The sequence below is a fragment of the Pelophylax lessonae genome (genome assembly GCF_965119305.1).
Source record: "Pelophylax lessonae genome assembly, chromosome: 12".
Classification (NCBI taxonomy): domain Eukaryota; kingdom Metazoa; phylum Chordata; class Amphibia; order Anura; family Ranidae; genus Pelophylax; species Pelophylax lessonae.
In genome coordinates, this window is record NC_138779.1 from 195,606,070 (window position 1) to 195,627,943 (window position 21,874).

General features: G+C 44.1%; 2 protein-coding genes across 2 annotated transcripts in view; one reads left to right on the forward strand and one right to left on the reverse strand.

The window, feature by feature from the left end:
* LOC309567685 (fish-egg lectin-like) overlaps positions 1 to 21,874 on the reverse strand; it is a 192,242-nt gene that overhangs the window by 161,305 nt on the left and 9,063 nt on the right. The gene's annotated exons all lie outside the window — the stretch shown is intronic.
* Positions 7,197 to 14,300, forward strand: LOC309567687 (fish-egg lectin-like). The gene is made up of 4 exons (XM_082273124.1): positions 7,197 to 7,284; positions 8,618 to 8,845; positions 10,690 to 11,023; positions 14,048 to 14,300. The coding sequence occupies exons 1-4, from the start codon at positions 7,230 to 7,232 to the stop codon at positions 14,193 to 14,195; spliced, it is 765 nt and encodes a 254-aa protein (XP_082129250.1). The 5' UTR covers positions 7,197 to 7,229; the 3' UTR covers positions 14,196 to 14,300.

A 21,874-nucleotide genomic window follows, 5' to 3' on the forward strand; every position in this document is an offset into this window, starting at 1 on the left:
GCTTGCAAAGGCTAAAATCATAGATGAACTGTATCAGCTGAACTGGAGTGAAATGGTTAAAATAGCCAAAGAGGATAAACATTCAAACTGCATCCACACTTGGCACAGACGATTGGGGCACAGAAATTCTGATACAATAAAGAAAATAGTTGAGAATAACTATGCAAGTGGTATTAAGATTAATCCATGTGATCACATAATGATTTGTACCAGCTGTATTAAAGGAAAAATGGCAAGGACACCTTTTCCCAAGCAGACCAACAGCAAATCCCAAAAACCTCTGGACTTAATACATTCAGATCTTTGTGGTCCAATGAAAACTATGACTCCAGGAAAGAAAAAATACTTCCTGACCTTCATTGATGATTACTCCAGGTATACCACCTTCACAATAAAGATGAAGTGCCAGAGAAATTAGAAGAGTATCTCGCTCAAGTAAATAATATTTTTGGCGGAATGCCCAGAGTACTACGAACAGATAATGGCTCAGAAGATACAAGTGGTAAAACACAAGCCATTCTCAGGAAGCATGGAATTATGTTCCAGACAACAGTTCCATATAACCCAGAGCAAAATGGAGTTGCAGAGAGAATGAACCGCACACTGTGTGAAAGTGGGAAGAGCATGCTATTTGATGCTGATATGCCAACTACATACTGGGGAGAAGCTATCACAACTGCATGTTATCTTCAAAATCGTTTGCCGGGAAAAGCAACAACAAAAACTCCATATGAACTGTGGAACAAAAGGAAACCAGATTTAAGACACATCAGAATTTTTGGAAGTAAAGCCTATGTACACATTCCAAAAGAAAAACGTACAAAATGGGATGCATGTGCAAAAGAAGGTGTGCTTGTGGGGTACAGTGAATTTCAAAAAGGATACAGGATTTTACATCAAGACACGAACAAAGTAACAGTCAGCAGAAGTGTGATTATTGATGAAAGTTCTGTGTGCTCAAAGTTTGAACAAACTATTCAAACTGAGAAAGAATCAACATCAGTCACTCAAGAAAATAAGGAAAGTGATACAGAAATAGAAATAACTGCAGAAGAATCAAAACCTGAAACTGAACCAGAAATACCTTCAGTCAGAAAATCAACCAGAATCAATAAAGGTGTTCCAGCTGAACGTTTATCTTACATAGCTCGCAGAGCTGTTCAAACTGAACCAGGTTCATGGAAAGAGATGCAGAAACTGCCAATGCATGAGAAACAAGTATGGTATAAAGCTGCTGATGAAGAAATGACATCACTCAAAGATCTCCAGACATGGACACTTTCAGAGCTACCTCAAGGTAAACATGCCATAGGATGTAAATGGGTTTTTAAAACCAAATGTAACTCTGAAGGGAAAGTCTGTCGGTACAAGGCAAGGCTGGTTGCTAAAGGTTACTCACAGAAGTTCGGTGAGGACTATGATGCTACTTTTGCTCCAGTTGCTAAACAAAGTACTTTCAGAACACTAATGACAGTGGCTGCCATGCGTACAATGATTGTGAAACATCACAATATTAAGACAGCTTTTCTTAATGGTGATATTGAAGAAGAAATTTACATGTCACAGCCAGAAGGATATTTGAAAAAGGGACAAGAGCATCTTGCCTGCAAGTTGAATAAATCTCTTTATGGCCTTAAACAATCAGCTCGAGTATGGAACCTGAAGATTAATCAAGTTCTACTAAATGAAGGATTTACAAGAAGCAAAGCTGATCCTTGCCTATATGCTAAACAAGTAGACACTGAGTGGATGTATCTGCTAATTTATGTAGATGACCTGATCATTGCTCACAAAAATGACAATGAAATTGCAAAGTTAACAGGAGTACTCAACAAGCACTTTGAAACTAAAGACCTAGGTGAAGTGACATATTATCTTGGAATTGACATCCAGCGTGAGAAAGATGGAAGTTTCCTGTTGAATCAGAGTGCAAAAATTGAATCTATTCTTCAGCAATTCAACATGACAGAGGCGAAAGGAGCAAGCACACCTATGGATACAGTCTATCCAAAGTTAGAAGGAGAAGATGATCTTCTCACATCCAATGAACAATACAGACAAGCAGTGGAGGCACTTCTCTACATTGCAACCACTACACGTCCAGACATTGCAGCCAGCATGTCTCTTCTTTGCAGGCGAGTTGATAAACCACGTCAAAGAGACTGGAATGCGATCAAAAGAGTTATGAGATATCTGAAACAGACAAAAGACTTAAATTTGAAACTATCAGCAAGTGGTGGTTTAAACCTCGTGGGATATGTGGACTCCGATTGGGCAGGTGATCACAGCACACGCAAATCCACAAGTGGTTACTTATTAAAATTGGGAGACAGTCCTATATCATGGTCCAGCAAGAAACAGATGTAAGTGGCATTGTCCTCTACAGAAGCTGAATACATATCTGCAGCTTATGCCAGTCAAGAAGTTGTGTGGTTACAGCAATTACTCAAGGATCTTGGAGAAGCAACATCAGAACCTACCGTCTTATTTGAGGATAATCAGGCTTGCATTAAGCTTGCAACAAGTGAGAAAATTAATGGAAGAACCAAGCACATCGATGTCAGACATCATTACATTCATGACTTAGTTGATCAGAAAGTGATTGTACTTGTGTATTGTGAGTCAGAAAAAATGATTGCTGATGCTTTGACAAAGCCACTAGCTAGAACCAGATTTGTGGATCTTAGATCAGAAATGGGATTGACATAGATAGTAGTTGTTGAGTGGGGGTGTTAGCATACAAGGTTTGTATTTAATCAGCAACAACCACTGTATGTCATTACTGTGTGCCTATTACATTGTATGACCACTAGATGGCAGTGTTACATTTGTGAGTTCATGTTTTGTCTATGCCTAAAAAGAGTAATAAAAAGATGAGTTCCTGCTCCGAACAAAAGCAGCGTTCAGTGAAACAACAGACTGTCTGCCTGTACTTTGTTTAGCCCCAAAAGGTTATATCTAACAAATATCATAAATAATAACATGATATTAGATTTCCTTTTACTCCAGGAGTATATGAGTTTGGAAATTCTATAGAAATGCCTAAATAATGCATTAGAATTTAACTAAACACATTTGATTTTAGTTGATTAAAATGTTTTTATGAGACTAAAATGTACTGGAGATTTTAGTCGACTAAAATACGATGACTAAAATGGGACTAAAACCAAAATGGCATTTTAGCCAATAGACTATAGCTAAAACTAAATCAAAATTCGATGCCAAAATAACACTAACATTTATAGGTAATACCACCAAGGGCAGTTGATCCAGGGAATATCCAATTGCCCCCACTGGAGCAAATTAGATCATGCATTATTGTTTTTTTTATTTATGTCTTCCTCTGGAACACCTGATGGTATAGAATTGTAGAGGGCTGCAAATTAGATTTGTGACTAGTGACAGATACAATCCTAAAGCATAATTCTATGCATCTGACATCAGCTCTTCTGGAATAGAGACATCAAACAACCTCCCTAATGGAGCCTTGAACCTAATAGACTAATATGGCTTTGGTTATGCCACTGGTCTTTGTCTTCAGAGAGTTTCCAATTTAAGGTCCATATCACACATATACATACATGCACACATATACTAGGGCCAATTTAGACAAGAGCCAATGATCTTACCATCAAGTCTTTTTAGTGTAGCTAAAACATTATTAATACAATATTCCTAAACCCTGAAGCAAATCAGCCTTAATATTACAAAATTCCAGGAAAATATCTCAAGGTTATTTTTTTCCCCACAGTGCTTCAGTAGTCTTCCACAGAATACATAGAGTTGGGACAGAGAAACATTACTCCATGTCGTCTCGTCATTCTTCCGCTGGTAAGCAGGCTAAAGCAGTCAGTAGGTGCTGGGAGGGTTGGGATTAATGCTTAGCCTTTTAGTTTGTTTTTTTTGTTTTTTTTTTCCTTTCTGGGTGTCAAGCCCATTCACCCTGTGTGATATAAATTGGGACAGCGGTCCGGTTCAAGAGAGTTCTCCCAAGGGAGTCCAAGGTGCTGCCTTTGGCACAGATAAAGGGAGTTGCAAGAGGTTAGAATAGGGAGTTCCCGAGTAGCCATGGGTTGGATGGAGATGAACCAGAAGACCCGCAGGAGAAGGAGTATGCTGCCTGATTTGTCCTAGAACAGAGACTTTTAACCTTTGGTTCACCAGAAGACAACAGTTCTGGGGAAATGCCTCTGAAGGACTTATGATTGCCGGACTGCATTCTGTCAGGTATGCCGGGGCAGCACACAAGCCTGTAGCCAAAGTTAGGAACGAAGAAAGGTATCATGTTTTGCCTGTTGGACTGTGAATGCCTATTTTTTCATTTTTGCCAAAGTAAAGTATTGAAACGTTGTCCCTGTCTGGTCTGAAGTTACTAAAGTTACTATTACTATTGTTACTATTGTAAGTAATGGGCACACACACAGCTAACAAGTGGGACTTAACAAATTGGGGTATGAAGGTATTACCAAGAGTAACGAGAGTCTAACAAGCAGACTGTCGATAGCTTGTACCTGTTATAGGTTTCACAGTCTCTGGCAGCAAGGGAGATGCTGTCTGCACTCCTTCTGCCAATGGTCTGTCTCCTATGGCCATGGCACAGAGGTCCCCCCATAGTGTACAGAGGTATGGAAGGTTCAAGAGTTAAGCAGAGTGCACCTTGGGGCCAACTCCACTACTTCGGAGTGGTAGTGGAAAACGCTGGACAGGTGGATGTGGACATTGGCTCAGCGTGTCCCTCCAAATGTTACTGTGAAGGAGTTAATTGTAACGGGGTGCAAATTTCTTTCCTGCAGCCATGGGTTATAGGTGTAGCCCTGCCCCCTTGGGGTGACCGGTTGAATGGGTGTCCTCGTCACCTCTTACACCCTGAACCTGCTCCAACCCATCTCACACTATCAGTTCTGTCATGGTGAATAATCAAGACCACAAAGGTTGCACTAAATAAACAATATACTGCTCTTTTAGAGTATTGAAGTAGAATCAAAGTATTCAAACAAAATCAGAAATGACACAATAATAACAAAGGAGAAAGGATCCTGAGTTCCCAACCAAGGATTTATGCCTTATAGCTCAGCAGTCCAGATTTAAAACACCAGCCACACATTCATACACAAACAAATGTGTTTGTATGCTAAGAGGATGGTGTTCGACAATAGTAAACAAGGCTTTAACTAACAAATGTGGTTAGTGAGTGACCGCAGATAGAGTGACTATACTCAATGACTAAGATGCAAAGTAAACAGTGTACTGCCTTAACCTTAACTAGCAGAGTGCACTCTGTATGCTAACGGGGGCCCCCTTTAGGATGAATTGCAAGCGTCTCTTGGAGAGTGAGGCCTCACTTATCTTCACCGGCAAGGAATCCCACAATCCAAAGTAAGTATTTGTAATCCAACAAAGGAAAGGAGGTTGAACTATGTTCCCCAAAGCAATAACAGTTGTAATCCATAGAGAGGCAAATCCAGTTTATCCTATGCGTCACAACAGATTGACCGCCTGGAACTGGATTTAGGGCTTAAGGCCTGATTCACCCACTTTGCACTATATTTGTATCTGCAGTGTCCAGTGGTTTGACTGAGTGTCAGAAAGGCCTTATAAAAGTACTCAATCTGTTTGCCCTTCCCAGAATAAGTCTAAATCTGTATTCTAGTAGAGATGTAGATACTGGATGTCTTTCACCCAAACCGGGAGACCAGGCTCCGCTCTCATCAGCGTCTCCGTCTGCCTGTCAGCAACCTTCTGCTCGGCCACGCCACCAAGACTCCTCCGCACACCCATACCGCTGGCTTCACTCCGGTGTCCACCACTAGGCCTCGGCCTCAGTTCCTGCGATCCGCAGCAGCTCTTCCCCTTCTTTCCAGTGCACTGTCCTTGAGGCAAGAGAGCGAAGCACGGTTTAGGAGATATTCAACCTGCATGCAGCCGCTGACGTCAGCGGCGCATGCGCTCTGAAGGTCCGGCGGACGGGAGTGACGTCATCACGGCTCCGGCCACTCACAGCGCCGGAGCCTGCGGACCCGGAAGAGACGCAGAGGGAACATGACGGCGCCCTCAGCGTTCTCCAGACGACCGTGTCGGGGCTTCGTTCTAAGGTAAGTATTTCATAAAGAGCTAGTATGCGATACATACTAGCTCATTATGTCTTTGTCCTGCAGGTTTTTTTTTTTTTTTCTCGAGGATACAACCGCTTTAAGTGGATGGACAGGTTCTGGAATATTGTAGATCATATCTGTGATTATAGGGAGATAAGCTGTAATACTATACTAACAAAATACACATAATAAAAATGATTGTCTGAATAAATACATTTCTTCCATGAGAAGTACTTAGGACTTGGAGATGAAATCACAGATTTTTATTTAAACACAAGAAGACAAACATTTCAATCACTGTGATATTAAGAGTGCATACAATATTTAAGCAAGCAGTCATGTTTTGAGTTTAAAGGAGGACTATTTATACCAGGCATGTCCAACCTGCGGCCCAGGGGCCACGTGCGGCCCACTGACAATTTTTTTTTTTTTTGCTGGGGAGGAAGGAAGTCAGGTCGGGGGCATGGCCACAGCGGCTTCCAAATAACGGTAGGCAGAGGCTGCCTCTGAGGGAAGGGGGGGGGGAGGCGAGCATGTGCAGTGTTTCTGACTCCTACCACCATGACCACTTCAAATCACTGAAGTGATCATGGTGATTAGAGTGTTCCTTTAATATCTCTCAGAAGAAGTAAACCTCTGTATACTGATTCCATTTCATTTCATCATCCTCTAGCTGTGTTAAATTAGTGCGGGGGGTGCGGCGGTGCGGGAAGGGCGCGGCGGCATTTTATTACTTATATATCTTAACTATAGTATATATTTTATATGCGGCCCGAGAAAATTTCTCTACACTCAATGTGGCCCAGAGAAGCCAAAAGGTTGGACAACCCTGATTTATACTAAGTGCAGTGGGTCTTGGTCTGGTCCCTTTTGAACTGCATCGTAGCATTTAGACTCCTAGCACAGCTATTGTAACAGGAAAGTGGGGGGGGGGAAATTATGAAAATGTGTGCATAAATATATATATACATTTAGTTTAAATCAGTTTAAAAAAAAACATTATGTTTGTTAAATTAAATTCCTTCTGTCAGCCAATCCTAGACGAGCGTCCCACAATAGGTGGAGTCCAGGCATTGTATATGTACAACAAGCTCTCCCAGCTCTCTATACCTTCTACCTACATCCTCACCTGCCAAGATGTTGTTTGCTGTGAGCCTCCTCCTGCTGTGTGCCGGAATCTCTGCTTCTGGAGGTAAGATCTCTCTCCCTTCCCATCTATTTCTATTTTATAGGGAGATTAGACACTATAAGGTGTTTGCATTTATCCTTTTAAAGCCAATCAGAATTCAGAATTAAGTATCTTGGAATGGGTGAACTAATAGAAGTGATTTCTGATTGATTGCCTTGGGTTACTGTACATCAATGCACATTGCACTGGTATTAGATAAGCCTGCAAACTGAATGCTGCTATTCTAGTTCATGATTCTCCTAAAGGGCAAGTCATTGCATAAGAGAGGTTTCAGCTTTTCACAAATGCTGGATACCTATTAACCCCATTGTCATTTTTGGTTCTTGCATGTTCAGAATGTGAGATATATATATACACTGCGTTTTATAAATTTGCTGCACCTGTATTCAGGTCTCACTATTCTTCATGCAGCGTCCAAAGTCCAGTTATTAATTTTCTGGCTGTCCCGGCATCTACATGTTACACACTACAGACACACACAAATGTGGACAGATTCTATAGGGGTTTCAGAGCCCAAGGTCTTATGCCTCGTACATACGCAACGATTATCGGCCGACCGATCGTCCGACTTTTGTCCAGAGTGGTCTTTTGTTGGTTGGAATGTGCTCTAGACTGCACACGAATTTTCTCGGCCAACAAAAATCAACTTCAGAAGTGATGTCATGTGCTGGTTTACTTTCCGTGTGTTTTTTCTTCTCTGAGCATGCCCAGTCTTGCTCATCAGATTTTTGTCTGCCGAAATCTGTACTGACTGACGGAAAATCAGCCGTTGTGTTGACGGCCAACAAAAATTTTATAGCCTGCACACCAGATTTCTTTCGGCCGAAAAGTCGGAGTCGGTTGTCGGAAGCATCATACTAACAAGCCGAAAATCGGCCGATCGGACGTTGGCCGAAAATTTACGGCCAATTATCGATGCGTGTGTACGGGGCTTTATTCAACTCCTCAGTGACCACCATAAATGAGAATATATTCGGTGTTGGTTGGCTGATTTATCTGAAATCTAGGTACTGATATTATAAATAGATTTATTTTTTTCATTGCGCTGCAGCATCCACAGTACACCTTCTCAATGTGCTAACATGCATTGATGAGCGCTGCACTGCCGATAATGCTGCATGCAACATGCACAATAGTATGGCTAAACCCTCCGCATAAAACAAATTATGGTAAATGTAAGCATTTGTCAGTTGTCAATTTTTAAATATTGAAAAAAACAAAAAAACTTTTTTTTTTTTTTTGCAAACATTTTTCTCACACCTGTTTGTACTGTTATATATATATATTCTATTATTCATGTACAGTATATGCATTATATGAATTTTCTTGAATTCAGATTTTCAGTGCAAAACAATCCCGGGAAAGCTGAGACAGATTGATGCCGGCGCTGGTGAAGTGTACGGTGTGAACAGTAATGATGACATTTACAGATGGGTAGACAATACCTGGAGGAACATTCCTGGAAAGCTCATCCATGTTTCTGTTGGACCTGCTGGAGTTTGGGGTGTGAACAGAGCCAACGTCATCTATAAGATCCAGGATAATAACTGGGTCTCTGTATCAGGTAAAGAAATAATCTTTGATAATTGATATATATTACACACCAGATATGAACATATCTAATACACATTTATATTATCCACATCATATGGAGATACTGTATACTACTTCATTTTAGAAAGTACATAGAGGCATTCTTATCATTCTATAAAAAAGACAATGCGCTGTATTTTGTTTTCCACTCTTGCGCACTCCTGGGTCTGGATGGAATGTGGAATTGTGCATGTAGATTTAAAGTGTTACCAGTGTGTTGTAGTCATAGGCGTGCGCACAGGGTGTGCCAGGTGTGCCTAGGCACACCCTAATCACCCAGTGTGGTGCAGATTTCCCTTTTAAACCCCTGATATTTCACCAGAGCTCCCTAATGGGGCTCCTAAAAAATTTGTAAAAATTAATAAAAAATAATAAAAACCGTCACCAATCTCTGCCTTACTAACACCATCAGTATACACATGCACACACACATATGTGTTTGAGCTTTGAGGTGCACACCCTAATGCAACAGCCTGTGCACACCTATGGTTGTAGTAGTGTATTGTTAAACCCACTACACTAAAATCAGTGTGTATATGCAGTAAAGAATACTTACTGTGGAACCTAAGGGGTAAAGGGCCATACACACTATAAGATTTTCTGAAGACTTTTCCCTTCAGATTTACCTTTTCTATGTAGTGCAAGGGCCTGCCAGATTGCATACAAATTTAAAGTGTTTAGATTTGACCTCATATTATATGGTTTTGGTAAGTCTAAAGGCAAAAGTCTTCAGAAAATCTTATAATGTGTATGGCCCATTAATCCCCTGCATTGTGAAAAAAGGCTGTTTGATCCTGTCTTCTCTGATCCTTCCCTTCTTCCACTGTCCACTAAAAATGTCCTGATAACACAGAGTCTATAAAAAGTCAAGTTGCACATGCTCAGTTCGGTGTGCATTGCTAGGAGGTTTTTTTTTTTTGTTTGTTTTGTTTTCTTGGGAGGGTGCATGTGACCAGCACAGGGCCAATCAGCACTGTCCAGACAGAGGGTGAGGGGTTCTGCTGTCTCATAGGATAGTTAGAAAACTCCTCCTACAAGATTTAACCAGTGGTTGGCTGGACACGGATAGAAGTCACAGGAAGCATTAAGCGGTTTATATTTACTAAAATAATTGCATTTCCATGTTCTGTGTACTGTGGGAGACCAGATATAGTGAATGCAGGCTCCTGGGTTTAGTAACACTTTAAATCACAATTAAAGACTCCTGCATAAGAGTCTATACAAGCACCATCAAGTAAAAACCCTTCTGTGCAGCAGCCCCCCTCAGCCCCCTATTACTTACCTGAGCCCCATCATGATCCAGCGATGTCCATGAGAACCTCAGCTCTCTAGGGACTCTCCCTCCTCATTGTCTGAGGCCATTGGCTCCCACTGCTGTCAATCACAGCCAGTGAGCCAATGAGGAGATAGAGGGTCATGGTTGAGCCGCGGCTCTGTGTGTGAAGGGACACGCAGAGCAGTGACTTGGAAGCACCCTGCTTGGGTGCCCCCCACAGCAAGCTATTTGCTCAGGGAGGGAGGGGTCAGGAGTGCCAGCATAGGACGCAAGAAGAGCAGGATCTGTGCAAAACCACTGCAACAGAGCAGGTGAGTATGACATGTTTGCTATTTTTTTTCAAAACAACAAGCCTTTAACCACTTCCCGTCGGCGCACTGCCTATTTATGTCGGCAGTGTGACTCTCCCAGGCAAAATCATGTTATTAGGCGTCATCTGCCTGGGAGGCCACTAGGGCCTATTGTTTTAATTGTCTTTTTGTTATTACACTCAGTTTAGTGGAATAATGTTTTTTTTTTTTTTTGCGTATTTTCAACAGGGCTTTTGAAGCAGGTGGATGCTGGTGGTAATCGGTTCCTAAGTGGAGTGAATGCACAAGACAACATTTACTGCTTGAGAGAGAGTGACACAGTTTCAAGATCTTCTGCTGTAACTTGGACCGCACTGCCGGGGGCACTGAAATATTACAGCTGTGGGCCAGTGGGCTGCTGGGGAGTCAACAGCGCTGACAATATTTACTTCCGCTACAATGTCAGCCCAACATCCTGCCAGGGAACCCAATGGCAGCAGATTGAAGGCGCTCTGTCAATGATAGAGGTTGGCTTGGATGGTTCCGTGTATGGTGTCAACTCAGCAGGCAACTTGTACAGAAGGTATTACTTTAAGTAACATTAAGGGAATGTGTAAAAAAAACCCTCGGTTTTGAAAGAAGTATTAGTTCAGAATGTTGAGGATGTTGAGGATGAGCCAGTTAGACAAGTACATATAATTCAGCAACCGCTGTGTATGCTCTGAATAATGTTAGTAGATCTGGGGCTTGGAAACTGCTTAGAACCGGTCCTCTAGTACAACCCGCGCCATCGCCTCTCTGGTCCAGAGGATCCACTACCAGTCCTGCCAGTTCGTGACAGTAAGATCCGGCCATGGATCCCGCTGATGTTCCCCTGCCAAGCCTAGCGGACCTCACCACCATTGTGGCCCAGCAGGGTCAACAGCTGGCCCAGTTGACCGCTATGTTGCAGCAGCTCCTGCCTTCTCAGCAACAGTCAGCTCCTCCGCCTGCAGTTGCCACCGGTTCCAGAATCCGTTTGTCCCTACCAGACAAATATGACGGAGATCCAAAGCAGTGCCGTGGGTTCCTGTCGCAGTGCTCTCTCCACCTCGAGCTACTGTCACGAACCGGCAGGACTGGTAGTGGATCCTCTGGACCAGAGAGGCGATGGCGCGGGTTGTACTAGAGGACCGGTTCTAAGCAGTTACTGGTCTTCACCAGAGCCTGCCGCAAAGTGGGATGGATTTGCTGCGGCGGTAACTACCAGGTCGTGTCCCCTAGTAACAACTCGACCTCTCTGGCAGCTGATATGGCGTGGTACACAGGGAGTAGGCAAGAGCGTAGTCGGACGTAGCAGAGGTCAGGGCAGGCGGCAAAGGTTCAAAGGCGAGTAGTCGGTAGCAACGGGTTCGGCAACAGGCAAGGCAAACTAACACAGTAGGGAACGCTTTCTCAGAGGCACAAGGCACAAAGATCCGGCAGGAAGCTGTGGGAGGAGAAGGTATTTATGGGCAGTGCACAGGTGAAGCCTAATTAAGTCAGCACTGCCTCTCACAAACCTTAACCCTTAATAACCACTTTGGGCCAGGTACCAATCACTGGTGCACTGGCCCTTTGAATCCAAGAGTCCCAGCGCGTGCGCGCCCTAGAGAGCGGGGACGCACACGCCGAGACGCTGGAGTGCTGCCTGGGGGCATACGCTGTGAGCGCTCTGAGGCCAGCAGGGGGCCCGGAGCGCTCAGCGTAACAGTTATATTATAATCCCTGTTGGTTTTTTTTTGCCATCTGTGTCCCATTGGGGGGATTTACCCTCACTTCATGTCCCATAACCAAAACAGGAAGTGAAAGGAAATACTTACAGATTAAAGGAATCCCTTGGAGACCCCCAGGTCACCAGAACCAGTGTTCCCATTGGAAAATCTTCCCTCTATTACTGTTCTGGGGAGAACCCAAAATTTTTTACTTTCACTTTTAAAGCGGAGTTCCACCCATTTTGCAAACTTTATAAAAATCGCTGCCATTCCTCAAATGAACACAGCATTGGCGACTTTTAAATTTTTTCCTTGCTCCGCTTACCTTGTTGCTAGGGGTGCGCAATTATCTGCCTTCTTCGGCGCCGCGGCGAGGTACGTCACTTCCTGCGGCGCACGGGCTCCTGGGAGATGTGTGTCATCATTCCCAGGAGCCCGTGGGCATTGCTGCATGCAAACAGGAAGTGACGTGTGCTAGGCAGTGCTAAGCACCATTTTGGAAAAGGGAACATGGATGTTGTGTTGCCATTACACACAGAAGAGGCAGCGGCGGTTGAGGAGGTGAGTTGAATTGATTTGAGGCTCTTCATGTGCGTGCAAGGCTATTCAGTCCATTGCCCGTATTACTTTATGTTGTCATAACAACGGGACCTTCCTACGACGCCGCCGTTGAGATGGTAACCAGGGACTCAACCGTCGGTCCTTTGCGCATGCGCGAGATCCGGAGGTGCATGCTGGGTAACCAGCAGCTCCTATTGTCGGAAGTAGGAACATGTGGGCTTCACATGCCCACAATTAAGATGGGAGCCCGCTGCAGAGGGAATACCAAGGTTAGTTTAAGAAGAATATAATGTATAACACATTATGTACTGTAAGGAGCAAGGAAAAGGGAGAAAAAGGATCCCCTCTCATTCTGGGGCAACGTCATATGACCACTATCGGCAGGACCCTAAACTGGGTAAAGAGCCGATAGCTTGGCTCTTTGACCATGTGATCGCCTGTGTCCAATCACAGCCGATCACATTTAAACACGGAAGTACCGTTTTCGGCTCTCCTCGTTTCACACTCTGTTAGTGTGAGGCAAGGAGAGCTGATCAGCAGCATCTCCTCGCACAGAAGAACTGTACAGGTAATCAGAGCACTGATCATCAATATAGCCCCAGCAGTGCCCCCAATCATTGCCCAGCAGTGCCACCAACCAGTGGTCAGCAGTAACACCAATCAATGCCCATCAGTGATGGGAGTCAGTGCTGCCTAACAGTACCCATCAGTGCTGCCCATCAGTGCCGCCCATAAGTGCCCATCAGTACTGCCTATCAGTGCAACCTATTAGTGCCCATCAGTGCCACCTATTAGTGCCCATCAGTGCCACCTATCCGTGCCCATTATTGACACCTATTAGTGCCCATCAGTGCCACCTATCCGTGCCCATGAGTGCCACCTATCAGTGCCAATCAGTGCCACCTATTAGTGCTCATCAGTGCCACCTATCCATGCCCATCATTGCCACCTATCTGTGCCCATAAGTGCCACCTCATCAGTGTCCATCAATGCCGCCTAATCAGCGCACATCAGTGAAGAAGAAAAACTAAAACATTTTTTTCAAAATTTTCGGTCTTTTTTTGTTTTTGTTTTTAGCCAAAAAAACCCCAGTGTGGATTAAATACCAAAAAAAGAAAGCTCCATTTGTGGGAAGAAAATTATAAACTTTCATTTGGGTACAGTGTTGCATGACCGCGCAATTTTCATTCAAAGTTTGACAGCGCTGAACGCGAAAATTGGCATGGGCAGGAAGGGGGGTGAAAGTGCCCGGTATTGAAGTGGTTAATATTACTTTTTTAATGTTGTATAAGTGAGAAATATTTTTGTTTTAGGGATGGAATCAGTGCCAAAACCCCAATTGGAACATCTTGGACCCAGCTGGACCTCTGCGCTACTTTCAAACACGTCACTTATGACAACGGCTATCTGTGGCTTCTCACCCCAACTGATGACATCATTCAATGTGAGGTCAATGTCTGATTTGGCCATAACACAAGACCAAGCGTGATTTGAGTCTAAGTGATTATATGGACTGCTTTCTCCGTCTACTCATCTACGTCAATTGGTATTTGGGTAATCTTATATTTCTGCAAGGTTTTTGCATTGCAAATAAAATAATCTAATGCTAGCTAGGACTTCCAGTCTATTTTATGACACATTCGTATCTTGTTTCAAACATATTTCGGAGCAAATAAACTTTCTTCTATCTAAAATTGTGTCCTTTGTCATTGTCAAAGAAATATTGCAAAAAAATGAATAATCTTGTTTTGTCTCAGTCAACAATATTGAATTAGCTAGTCTGGGAGGGATCCGGAGAGGGGGTGTATCAGGTCCTCCACCCAGTGCCATCTTAAGAGCATTAACCACTTAAGCCCCGGAAGATTTTACCCCCATTCCGACCAGGGGGTATTTTGCGATTCGGCACTGCGTGACTTTAACGGACAATTGCGCGGTCGTGCGACACTGTACCTAAACGAATTTGGCGTTCTTTTTTTCCCCACAAACAGAGCTTTCTTTTGGTGGTATTTGATCACCTGTGCGATTTTTTGATCACGCGCTATAAACAAAAAAGAGCGTCAATTTTGCAAAAATAGCAATATTTTTCACATTTTTTTATATGAAATTCCCCCCCAAAAAAATGTAAAAATCAAAATTTTTTAACATTTTCGGCCAATTTGTTTTATGCTACCTATGTTTGGTAAAAAAAATCGCAAAAAGCGTATTTTGATTGGTTTGCGCAAAAGTTATCGCGTTTACTAACAAAGGGAAAGATTTTTGTCATTTTTGTTGGTTTTTTTTTTAACGCGTAATGGCGGCGATCTGCGATGTTTTTTGCGGTACTGCGACATTGCGGCGGACAGATCGGACCCTTGACTGACATTTTTGACACTTTTGGGGTTACCAGTGACATTTCTACAGTAATCAATGCTATATATATGCACTGTTACTGTAAAAATACACTGGTAGTGAAGGGGTTAACTTTATTTGGGAGGGAGGGGCTGTGTGTGTCCCTAGGGGCGTGCTTTCTACTGTGATTGGCTGTGGCTTGAGCTGTAAGGACACTGATCAACGGATCTACATAGTAGATCCATGTGATCAGTGTCTTTACAGCGAGGAGAATGCCAGGTGGCTTGTTTACACAAGCTGCCTGACATTCTCCCTCTCCCCCGCCGATCGCCGAGTGGCTGGCGGACATCGGGTCCGCTGGTCACATGCGCGGGGGGGTCCGTGACCACGCGGGAGCGGGAGCGTGCCTCCGGGGGCGCGCGCTCGCTCCCTAGACCCTCACAAGCAAGCGACGTAGCCCTACGTTAGTTTGCCTGTGAGGGGCTGACCGCCGACGTAGATAGTCGTGCGGCGGTCGGCAAGTGGTTAAAGGGCCCCGGGCAATGCAGTGCACTGGGGCCCCGCCTACACAATCACCCACGACGAGAATAAAAATGCAAATTATCGATAAGGCGATATTTATTGGTACAGCAGTGCCAGGCTAATGACAGCTTCCAAGTTCGGCAGCTGGATCCGGGGAACACACACATGGACAGGAGTCAGACCCGACTGTCCTGTGTGTTCCTGTGGAGGCGGACAGGCATTCCTGCAGTTGTGGGCTCCCCCTCCACTGTCCAAATGGCCTGACAGCAGCGCAGGGCCGACAGGCGGTTGCTACCTGCTAAGTTCAGCTGCGGGATGCACACGGGTGTCGGGACAAATGCTTGGCTGGGGCTGGGGCTGGGTCACTGGGCAGGTGGGGCCGCCCCGGGCAACTGCCCAGCGTGCCCATTCAGTAAGACAGCCCTACCTCCACACAGCAGCAAACCATAAGGCTGATTTACTATAGGAGTTGAGAATCTTCACTCAATAAATGTTACCTTTATTTACTTTGAAAATCCAGTCATGTATACATGAAATTAGTAAAGAGGAATTTACTTTTTGCATGGTTGGATAATTGCAGATTTTCAACTCCTTTAGGAAATTGGCATCAGTGTATTTCGAATTGCTTACAGCAGAGTAAGTAGTGTAGATATGGCCAAAGGGAACCAGATTTCCTAAAGTGGTTGTAAACCCTTACATACACCCAGTGAAGGGACTGGCCTCAGGTGATACATAGAGATGAAACATCCAAAATACATTATTTGTACCTGTTTATCTGCAGCACTCTCTTCTTTACAAATTACAGAATTTAGACAGCATTTCTCCATAAGGAGGGGGGCGGGGATCTGATGTCACACACTTCTCAGCAAATGGAGGAAAGTTGGGTGTAATCTAAGACGTGAGCAGGGAAAGGACACCCCCCTCTACACAGTCATATAGGTAAAAATGCACAGCTGAGTCCACCAATCACCTGCTAATGTTGGCATAGGCTGCCAGTAATGAATTGAAAAGAGTAGAGGAAGGACAGAAATCACATTAGGTGCTTTGGATAGAGGCAAGTATACATTGCAGCGGTCACGCTTTTTTGATTTCAGAGGTTTACAGCCACTATAATGAATGCCTAAATCAGAACTACACACCATCCCCCCTAAGAAAAGAATTATGAGCAGATGTGCTTTTTATTGTAAAAGAGACCTGCTATGTCCCTTCTGCAATAAATGATTCTTACCTGCCTGCCTGCTAGGCAGCAGTGGAATGCCTAGACTACATGTGTCAAACACAAGGCCAAATCCTGCCATCCAGACCATTTCATGTGGCCCTAGCACTACTCCTGCAGCTGCTGCACCTACTTTATCTGCCCCCACCTTGTCGCAGCAGAGAGGACAGAACTCCTCTGCCAGATCCTGTGCTACCCCATGCAGCTGCAGAGAGGCTTGTCTCTACCACCCCACCAGCCCCCCCCCCTCCATCTCAGCAGTTGGCAGCAGAGAGGAGGACAAAACTCCTCCTACAAATCCTGCACCTCTCTGTGCAGCTGCAGCACTACCTCGCCTCCGCCTCCACTGGTCTCAGTATTCAGCAGACTCCGGAAGCTGACTCCAGACCTCCTCTTGTCCACCTCCAGACCCTGCAGTTTTTACTTCCCATCTCTGCCTCCAGCTTCTTCTCAGCAGCAGCACGTAGTAAGGGGGATGCACTGTGATGTAAGGGAGGGTGGGGGCTCCTGACTTCTGATGGTGGTGGGCTATAGATAGAACCGGCCTGCAATGAATTTGAGTTTGACACCCCTGACTATATGACCCGGGGGCCCAGATCATTATTGAACACCTCTCCTTCCCCCAAACACTTTAAATATATGTAGCACCCTCCTAGATAGGTGCTAGGCAGGGAGAATAGTTTGCTCTGCCTGCATAATAGGGGAGTAGCAGGTAAATTCGAGTCTGCTCCATCTGCTTATCAGGGGAGCCTGATCAATAGTTAGGCCTGTTACATGTGTCCAGGGTGTGATTCATCTGGGCTGAGGGAGTGTCCCCATTGTATCCAATAGGGGAGCCCGTTGTACAGTGGAGGAAACCCAGCCAGTAACACACAGGCTTTTATGACTATTCCAGTGGATTGGCACAAACAGTGAGGCATCCTGGGATATGTTAAAAAAGCCAGGGGCACATGTGACAGGGTGTCTTTGGGCGGAAAGCCAGGTCCCAGGAGGAGGGTGAGGGCTGTCTCTTCTCCTGTCTGTTGTGGAAGGTGGTCGCAGGCGGTCGGCCTAGTGAGCCAAGAGTTTGGTGCTGAGCCAGGAGGTCCAGGAAGCTGACAAGTGGAGTTGAAGGCAGAGCAACCTTGGAAAAAACAGTGTCCGTGAGTACTGGGAATCTTGTCAGGGGTCTGCCCAGGAAAAGGGACCTCTCTAGTGGAGAGTCAGTGGACAGGTGTCAGTGCATACAGCAAATGAGAAAGGGGGTGCCAAGTTAGAACCCTGAAGAATAACTTAAACGGGATCACATTATCTATCTTCACTTCAGTGGCAAGGTGAAGCAGCGGCCTTGCCGCACACTACAGCTAGTTGTCCTCAAGATAGTGCATGGTTCATAGTTGGAGTATCCCACTCATCCCTTCTCCTATCCCAGTTCTAAATAAAGACACAAAAAACCAACATCCCCTGGATTGATTATTGACTGAGCCCAGGACGTTTAATGCTATTTGGCTGCTATCAGTTGCTAAGGATAACCCAGGGGAATCCAGAAACTGCAATTCTCAGCAGTCCTCTAGGGGGCAGTGCTACATATATTATATACAGATGTGAAATGAGCTTTACACTAACAGTCCCAGAAACATGTCCACCAGGATAACATCCGTACTGAATTGACACAGTTAGGGCCTAGAGTGAAACAAAAATGCATAAAGTTAACACCATATATTGTTTTCTGAAGAAATGTTAGGAATTTAAAAAACATTTTATTTAAGAGATAATTACGCTGAAGGCCCCTTTCACACATGCGGACGTTTTTTTTCTGTTTTTCATCCATCCGTTGACAGATGAAAAACAGACATCAATGCATCTCTAGAAAAAAACAAAATTCAAGTGGTTAAGGACTCTGGTTGGAGGATGTAAAAAACTCATGACAAACTTATGTAATCTTCATCTGTTTTTTATTTAAAAAAATGTGATTGAACTGATGAAATGAACTGTCCGCGTGTGTGAAAGGGGCCTTAGATCTACTATAGATTCTAAGATTTGTCTTTAATTATTTTAGGAGAAGAAAGTCTTTGTGGAGGACATTGATCTTCCTAACCTTCTGCTATATGTCCTTAAGGCAGCCTTTCCAAACCAGGGTTCAGTAGAAACCACGGGGTCCCTTCAAAGGTTGCTGGGTGTTTCCTTAAATAGTTAGCAATTTATGCCTCAGGCTCTCAGATATGTAACCACTGACACCAAAGATCTTTAAATCCATCTGCGAGGAGGTGTTCTTCCCAGAAGGCACCAATGTAAGGGACATTCTTCCCACTGACCACCAATGTAAGGGCCATTCTTCCCACTGACCACCAATGTAAGGGCCATTCTTCCCACTGACCACCAATGTAAGGGACATTCTTCTCACTGGCCACCAATGTAAGGAAAATTCTTCCCACTGACCACCAATGTAAGGGGCATTCTTCCCAATGACCAGTGACCACCAATTTTCTTCCCACTGGCCACCAATGTACGGAGCATTCTTCCCACTGACCACCAATGTAAGGAGCATTCTTCCTACTGATCACCAATGTAAGGGACATTCTTCTCACTGGCCACCAATGTAAGGAAAATTCTTCCCACTGACCACCAATCCAAGGAACAATCTTCCCACTGACCACCAATGTAAGGAGCATTCTTCCCACTGATCACCAATGTAAGGAGCATTCTTCTCACTGATCACCAATGTAAGGAGCATTCTTCTCACTGAACACAAATGTCAGGAAAATTCTTCCCACTGACCACCAATGTGAGGAACATTCTTCCCACTGATCACCAATGTAAGGAGCATTCTTCCCACTGACCACCAATGTCAGGAAAATTCTTCCCACTGATCACCAATGTAAGGAACATTCTTCCCACTGGCCACCAATATAAGGAGCATTCTTCCCACTGACCACCAATGTAAGGAACATTCTTCCCATTGACCACCAATGTAAGAAGCATTCTTCCCACTGACCACCAATGTAAGGTACATTCTTCCCATTGACCACCAATGTAAGGAGCATTCTTCCCACTGGCCATCAATGTAAGTGACACTCTTCCCACTGGCCATCAATGTTAGCCTAGGTTCGCACATATGCAGTGCAGCAATCCCCGTGCGTTTCCCACAACACATTGCAATCCCACTGTTTGCGATCTGCTACGGGTGTCAATACAAAGTTAACGACACCCCAAACACATCGCAAACAAGGGGGGGGGTTTGCCCACACCGTATCGCATGGTACAAAATGACCATACGATGCAGTTGCAGTTCGGCTCCATAAAAATGCCTGCACTTTTTTGGTGTTATGTGGTGTGATTTGATCCCATTCAAAACAAGCCTAAAGCCCTGTACACACGCACAGATTGTTGGCCATAAATTGTCGGCCAACATCCGATCGGCCGATTGTAGGCTTGTTAGTATGATGCTTCCGACAACCAACTGCGACTTTTCGGCCGAAAAAAATCTGGTGTGCAGACTATAAAAATTTTGTTGGCCAACAACAGAACGGCCGATTGTTCCTCAGTCAGTACAGATTTCGGCAGACAAAAATCAGATGAGCAAGACTGGGCATGCTCAGAGAAGAAAAAACACACGGAAAGTCAACCATCACATGACATCACTTCTGAACTTGGTTTTTGTTGGCCAACAAAAGTCCAGTGCAAGTCTAAAGCACATTTCAACCAACACAACAACACTGGACAAAAGACGGCCGATCGGTCGGCCAACAATCTGTGCGTGTGTACGGGGCTTTAGGGGCATTGTTCCCACTGACCACCAATGTAAGGGGGACCTTTGCATGTTTTATGGTTCCTCTATTTGACATGTGAAAAGCTAATACATAATGTTCTTTTATGTTTGCAGGACCTGCCCTGCGAAATAAAACTTAAATACACAGCCTGTGGGTATTATATTACACTTTCTTTATTCTAGAATAAACATTTATTTAACTTCTTGTAAGAGAGACTGTGTTGATGATGCTTTCTATGGTGTATTGTTGTCTCATGCCTTACATAGCTGAGTTTTTTTTTTAAAGGAAACCTGTACTTAAAAAAATGTGGAAATAATAGATATCCAACTGTCCCTGGCTTTGTCATTTTCTCAGTTATTCACCCCGAACAAGCATGAACCTAGAATGAAGTCAGTGACTCAGAAAATATAGACATTTGATCAACATAATAGCCAAACAACTAGCACTTTTAGAGTACAACATCCCCTATATTTCACCTTTACAAGGTGTAATCCTCCTAAAGAAAAGAAAAAGAGTAGAAGAAGACATCACCACAGCTCAAATGGTTCCAGTGCAGTACCAAAAAATTGTGGAATTTGGCTTTCCCCCATGCAGTGGCACAGAAACATCACTTGAAAATACCAACAAAAATGGCCGCACTCCAACAGGTATAATGATGCTTCTTTATTAAACCAACGGACAGTCAATACAGGATACAAAAAGGTAGACGTGTTTCACACGTAAAGTCGTGCTTGTTCACCACAGTAACATCACTGGTAAGGATGAGCTTGGGTTTAGTCAGTACTTGGGTTTGGACTGAACCAAGAAGAAAGATGTCATTCCCATCCACCGTCTCTCAATCAACTGTGGCCAGGGCATTCCCCACCCCACAGCTACACATACACAAAGAGGCAGGGTTGCTCATGACCTCATTGACTTTACATGGCGACATGACCATGTTGGGTCAATTTCCTGGACCTAATATAGCCATGTGGCCATATTAGGTCAATGATGTCACATAGTTACATAGTTAGTGAGGTTGAAAAAAGACATCAGTCCATCCAGTTCAACCTATGATGTGTGTGTGTTTGCTTTTAACCGTACATTGTATACCCCTGTATGTTGTGGTCTTTAAGGTGCCCATCTAATAGTTTTTTGAAACTATCAATGCTCCCTGCTGATACCACTGCTTGTGGAAGAGAATTCCACATCCTTACCGCTCTTACAGTGAAGAACCCCTTACGTACTACTTTAAGGTTAAACCGCCTTTCCTCTAGTTTTAGTGAGTGGCCACATGTCTTATTGTATTCCCTTTCTCTGAATAGTTTGTTTCTTATGCCTACATG

What these genes read in the sequence shown, in the direction of transcription:
- LOC309567687 (XM_082273124.1), top strand. Translation starts at nt 7,230, where the DNA reads ATGTTGTTTGCTGTGAGCCTCCTCCTGCTGTGTGCCGGAATCTCTGCT. An exon ending in TAACTGGGTCTCTGTATCAG is followed by an intron (nt 8,846 to 10,689) that starts GTAAAGAAATAA and finishes TATTTTCAACAG; the next exon opens with GGCTTTTGAAGCAGGTGGAT. An exon ending in GCAGGCAACTTGTACAGAAG is followed by an intron (nt 11,024 to 14,047) that starts GTATTACTTTAA and finishes TTTTTGTTTTAG; the next exon opens with GGATGGAATCAGTGCCAAAA.